General features: G+C 39.4%; 1 protein-coding gene across 1 annotated transcript in view; it reads left to right on the top strand.

Moving 5' to 3' along the window:
- sema4bb (sema domain, immunoglobulin domain (Ig), transmembrane domain (TM) and short cytoplasmic domain, (semaphorin) 4Bb) overlaps nt 1-6,000 on the top strand; it is a 64,968-nt gene extending 58,968 nt beyond the window's left edge. Inside the window, exon 15 of the mRNA XM_041783332.1 lies at nt 1,250-6,000. Within this exon, the coding sequence (XP_041639266.1) occupies nt 1,250-2,022 (773 nt within the window). The 3' untranslated portion in view covers nt 2,023-6,000. The remainder of the gene's footprint in view (nt 1-1,249) is intronic.

A 6,000-nucleotide genomic window follows, 5' to 3' on the forward strand; every position in this document is an offset into this window, starting at 1 on the left:
CATCAGCACTTTAGCATTATGGCACTATAGCACTTTACCATCTGCCTTATGCACTTTAACTGTCATGGTCAAGTTATTCCTGGTCAGTCATCTACCCCCCCTGTGTATTGTTATATGTGGGTCCCTGTATAATACTGCACTCTTTATTATCTTATCCTATATCCTATATTATCTCCTATATTATCTTTGTACTTATTTTTATTTCTATTATGTGCATGCTTGATGTTTTTATTTGTATACCATCAACCTGCTGGGGACTATGGATGGAAATTAGCATATGGCTACAATCTGGCACATTTACATGTCCATTGATTAGTGTGCACTGTCCCCTATAATAAATGTATAAATGCAGGTTTTACATTTTTATGTCCCACAGCTGTAATATAATTTCTAATCACATCAAAAGCTAAAACTTTTTTGAGTTTGGTTGCAAAGTCAAATATTATCACTTCTCCTTTTTAATCTGCTGATTTACACAATTTTAAACAAACATGATTTAACATTACAGTCAGAAAGCTTGGATGGGTAAAGTTGTTTGCAGACAATAAAACTGTTTCCCTCTGTTTCTTGTCTTAAAGATGTGCCAAACTAACCCTCTGTTGACTGAAGTGTGATACATCCTGAACATGACTTGGTTGTTCTAAAGTTTCCATACAGATAAAAATGATCCACATTGAGTAATCTACTTTTATTCTGCCAAGGATTGATTAATTCACTTTTATCCAGGTACAGACTTCATAGGATTGTCAAATCCAGATTCCCTCTAAGTGGTACTTCACACCATAGACTTTGTGTTGGGGTCAAAAAAATTCACACACACTGTAAGATATTCACATTTACTTTAGATTAAATATTTAATGTCTGATTTGGTGATATATTTAAGGAGGGCAAAATCTTTGATTTCAGAAATTTAATGTATATTTTATAAACTTGACACCAAAAGCAGAGACAACTTTTTAGAGCAAGATGTTTTCCACCCTATAATCCAGTCTGAATCCAGCCCTCTGCTTGGATCAGGATGATTTTGATTTATTTTGGATCAGAGTAATCCTAATCTTACTGAAAGGTTTTAACCATACATACTGGAGGTTAAATAGAAGAAAACCAAGCTTGAAATACCTGATGTTGGACTACTTTTGAACAACCAGACCTAAATGTTGGACTTTCTCTGTAACTAGGTCTATAAAATTCCTGTTAAATTTCTGCTGTCTTGTTCTTCTGTTTTTAATTCAAATATTTTGTTTTACAGGTGGCTCTCACTGCAAGCTCATAACAATCCCAGCCAGCACATTCAGAGTGTTGCCCTGTAAGCTGCGCTCCAACCTGGCTCAAAGGAGGTGGCATTACAGCGACAGTGCCAGTCAGTTCCTCTACGCTACACCTGAGGGAAATCTGGTCGTGGTTGCACAGGCTGACAGGATGGAGACCTACGAGTGCTGGTCAGAGGAGGAAGGTTTCCGCCAGCTGTTAGCCAACTATTGTGTGAGGGCGGAACCACGCCAGGAAAGCACCACTATGATGGGTCACTCTCGCACGCCTCACATCGAGCCAGTGGAGACCATCATTCTGCCAGGCGAGTCTCGATCTGAGCAGGTGAACACCAAGACGTACTGGAACGAGCTGATAGTGGTGTGTGCTCTGCTGGCGTTCTCCCTGGTGGTGTTCTCCTTGTTCGTCATCTACAGGAACCGAGATCACATGAAGTCTATGCTGAAGCATAACGAGTGCCCCAACATGCAGCAGAAAAAGCCGAGGATTGTGGGAAAACCTGCAGAGAGCTTGCCCCTAAATGGAAACACCATCCCTGTTTCCACTTCTGATCACAAGGGCTACCAGACATTAAACGACAACTACATCTGCAGCACGCCTACCCACGAGTCCTCACCAGACAACAGTAAGAGCTTCTCGGAGGCCTCCGACAGACGGCCGCTCAACCTGAAGGAGAGCCACGTGGAATATTCGCCAACGTGCCCGCGGCCTCGAGTGAGGCTCGGCTCAGAGATCAAAGACTCTATCGTATGAGAGCACAATGTACACTTCGAGAGATGCCACCCTGTATCTCCACGAAGAATACAGGCCACAGAGCGAAGGAGAGGAAAACCCCAACATCCTTCTACATCACAGCACATCTTTTAGTTTAGCCATCTTTGTTCTGTGATCTGGAGGTCATTTCATTAATCATTTCCACTCCGAGAGCTAGTGGATGGTCTGGCTTGCTGCATGAGGCAGAAAGACGACGCAGCGTAACACTTCAGATTCAACCAGCATCATGAAGAGAGAGAAGCAGCTGCTCGGTCTTTGTTGGAGCCATTCTCACAGGCCACTTATGAGCAGCTCAGCAATATGGGGCAAAATAACAATAAATAGAAGATGTTTTGATCAGTATTCATCCCTCTCGATTCAACATCTCCATCGCATAATATGATTAAAACAGTAGACAATAATTAATGAACTGATTTATTGCCCTGTCCTTTTTGAGTGTGTGACCCCTACATGCTCTGCAGAAGATAAGTCTACACTTCTGTTATTATGCATACAATAATCAAGATACATGTTGACCAAGACTTCAGGTTAAGTATAACATAATATTAAGAATTCATTTTGATCCACACATCAAGAAAGTCAGAAGCACATTTATCCTGCATAAATGTCCTGACTGTATAAAAGATGAGGTGGACCAGAAGAACCCAGCACATGCTGGATAAATTGAGCCCTCTCTTACAACAGATAAAGGACTGCAAGAAAAAAGAACAATAAATATGATCTTAAAGAAAGCTCCAGGGGCCTGGAAACTGACATTTACCTCCTGAATGTACGTTGTTGTTAAAGGAAGGTTGGTATTATTTACACATGACTGCACCATGAACGATTTAGGAAAACTTTACATCTCCACTCACCTGAGACAGCCTGTTTGTCATCACTGGCCTGCAGATACCATGGTGGAAGCTGAAATGGCAAGGATACAAATAAAGAAAAGAGCTGACTTTTTTTTTTTTTTTTGACATTCACTCTACTACGATGTTCAGGGCAGCACCAGAATCATCATGTGCACTGTGCCAAAAGATCCAAAATAACTTGATTGTCTTATCTAAATGCAATAGTGCCATCTTGCCATGACCACTCGCATGTTTTGTGTTGCATTGATCATGTTAAAGAGCACATGGTGATGGAGACACAGATGGGTTTCTTCTCCAAAAGTAAAGAGGCACTAATAATAAACAAATGTGAAGTGCAAAAGTTGGGAGTTTCTCTAAGACTGTTATCGCATCATGAACTTTTTTTTAGGCTGTATTGGGAAAATAATTGACTTTAATGTAAAATCTGAACTGGGGCCAAAGGATGTGGCATGAAGATGGCTTCATGTGAAAACTGTTGTGCTTGTGAGGTGAAAAAATATGGTAATTTTTTTCATCTGGATTTATCCATACTAAGTCACACAGGTACAACTACTTTAAAGCTATTAAAAGTTCAAACTTTTTAATGCTAAAAGCCCTCACAGAATGCAACAAACTTATGTCAGTGTAGTGAAGAGATAGTATCTAGTAGTCTCATGCCAAGATAACAGCTGCCCTATGTAGTGATGTAGATGCACAGAGTAGAGCCTAAAAGCTCAGTTTGACCCCCACTAGGCTCATTTCTTACATTCATGGCATTCACCAAACTCAGATGTCAAGGTGACGTTAATGTGAAAGCACAAGTAATCAGGGTCTTGAGTCATTACAAGTTTGCACATGTCAGAAAAAATGGAGCGAATTCAAAGAAATGCAACTACTGATAGACACAAGGTGTTGATGCTTTGAAGCAATCAGTTACAACAGGGACCAGTGCAGCCATTACAAACACCCATGCACCCACACTGCTTCAACTTTTGAGACTTAACAAGCAGAATTTTCCAAAGATGTAGGAAGCTGACAGTGTTGTGTAAACCACGATGAGACACATTTACAAAGCCATAGGGACAATATGGCACCACATGTCTTAGAATACATCGCCAACTCACTGTACTGATCAAGTAAGCCTACAGTATACAGTATATATCCCAGTATCATACAGAAAAAGATCCTTTTGCTATTTCAAACACTGAGCAGATGACAAATGCTATGTTACTGCTACAAGTTGACAAAGTAATTGCACAGAATACTGCGCAACAGTGGTCAGTGTTTCAGTTTTTATTTTTATGTTGTGTATATAAAGTATCTGTGCTAAATATTGAGTGTTTTTAAGGGACCTTGTGCAAGATGTGTTGTAGAGATAGTCTTGAAACTTAGAGAGTGAACACTGCTGATATTTTTTTCATAGTTCTTTACTGCCTTTTTCAGCAAACATTTTAACTCCTGCACAGACGAGTGCACATTTCTCTGGCTGGTTTTCTAACAAGCATGTCAAAGCAGGACAGCTAGCTAGGAAATATGCATAGAGAAGATTGTTACCACTCTGACATACGTCTATGAAATATGACGTCTGCACCAGCCACAGCTTGGCTTGACTTACTTCAGCTTAGCTTAGCATACAAACTTAAAACTGTTATCTGATTTTGGATAAATAAAACAAAACTTGTATGGTGACAGCTTGAAGCACTATTTTCATCTGATGTGAGGAAATCATCACACTTGATGCAGTGACTGCTCCCAGCTAAGAAATATTCAAGGGCATAACCTGCGCTGAAACAAGCCACTATTCTGTTTGTATTATCGCATCAAGATAAAACCTTTAAATCAGAGAGCTTTAGAAGTGCTGGTTTTGCAGATTTTCTTCTACAGAATCAGATTTTTCCTGCATTTTTCCTGTTTTTGCAGGCTTTATGCTAAGCTAACTCAGCTTGAGCTCCATGTACTGCAGATGTGATTGAGGTACTAGTTGTTCCTTTTAGCTCTTAAAAATAACAACCAGAATAAACCAGAGCTAGTATATGACAAGCAATGATCATCAAGCAATGAGATTTATTAAAGCTCTGGTCTCCCCCACAGTTGAGACAGATTTTCTATCTCTCTGGTGGCCGATTGCTCTGCTTTGAGATGCTTGAGAAAACCCCACAACATATTTTTAAAATGCCTTTAGATGTCAAGTTGATCTGCCTTCAGCCATGTGCCACATCATACACTACCCAGCAGTGACCTCACCAACAGTAATGTGGTGATTGTAGCCCTCTATGGGCGCGCTAAACTCAACACGGGTCGTCAGTAGATTTACAGATTCACACAAAGCCGCTATAAACTTTAACCACAAACTTTAACACTGGGAGCTGCTCAAAATCTTGTACCATTCTGCAGACTTGCAGACTATGTTAGGTGTGAAACCGTGCTCATCGGTAATGTCTACCAGAACTTTGAATATTTAAGAGTACAACTAATGAATTTCATTAGTTTTGAAAATTAAACTCATTTGACCTTAATACCATCATGCTAAAAAGGTAGATACTGTGTGATAAATGCATATTTATAAATGATGTGCTTTTCTTCAAAAGAAAACAAAAGCACAGTGACTGATGCTTTATTTTGAGTGGCTCCTCAGTAATGCAGCATACTGTACTAAACATGAATGTAGCCACTATATCATATTTTGTAGATCATCTACAGCAGTCTATTTTCCTATAATGGCTTAAGTAGGCGATCCATTGCATTAACTTTTCAGGATTTTGTGCAGTCATAGTACAAAAAACACCCGGCACAATAGAAGTAATTAATCATTTGTGCTGAATAATGTAGTGCTGCAATAAGACGCCAGCACAGCTCCGAATCGTCCATACTGGCTCAGCCATGAGACACAGCAACAGCTTTGCCTCAGCATACTGAACACCATCAGCTTAGATGACTGAATAACTATTAGACAAATGTGGTCTTGCCTGCATGATTTCTTTTTTTATTTGTTGTGTAAAAAATAACATTGTGAACTGTATTTTTTGTATCATTGAGATTGTGACTGTTGTTTTATTATATTGTACATAAAAGCACTTTATTTTAATTTTTTAAGATAAATGAATAAAATACATGTTTTGAGACA

This window comes from Cheilinus undulatus, linkage group 1, assembly GCF_018320785.1.
Source record: "Cheilinus undulatus linkage group 1, ASM1832078v1, whole genome shotgun sequence".
Lineage (NCBI taxonomy): Eukaryota > Metazoa > Chordata > Actinopteri > Labriformes > Labridae > Cheilinus > Cheilinus undulatus.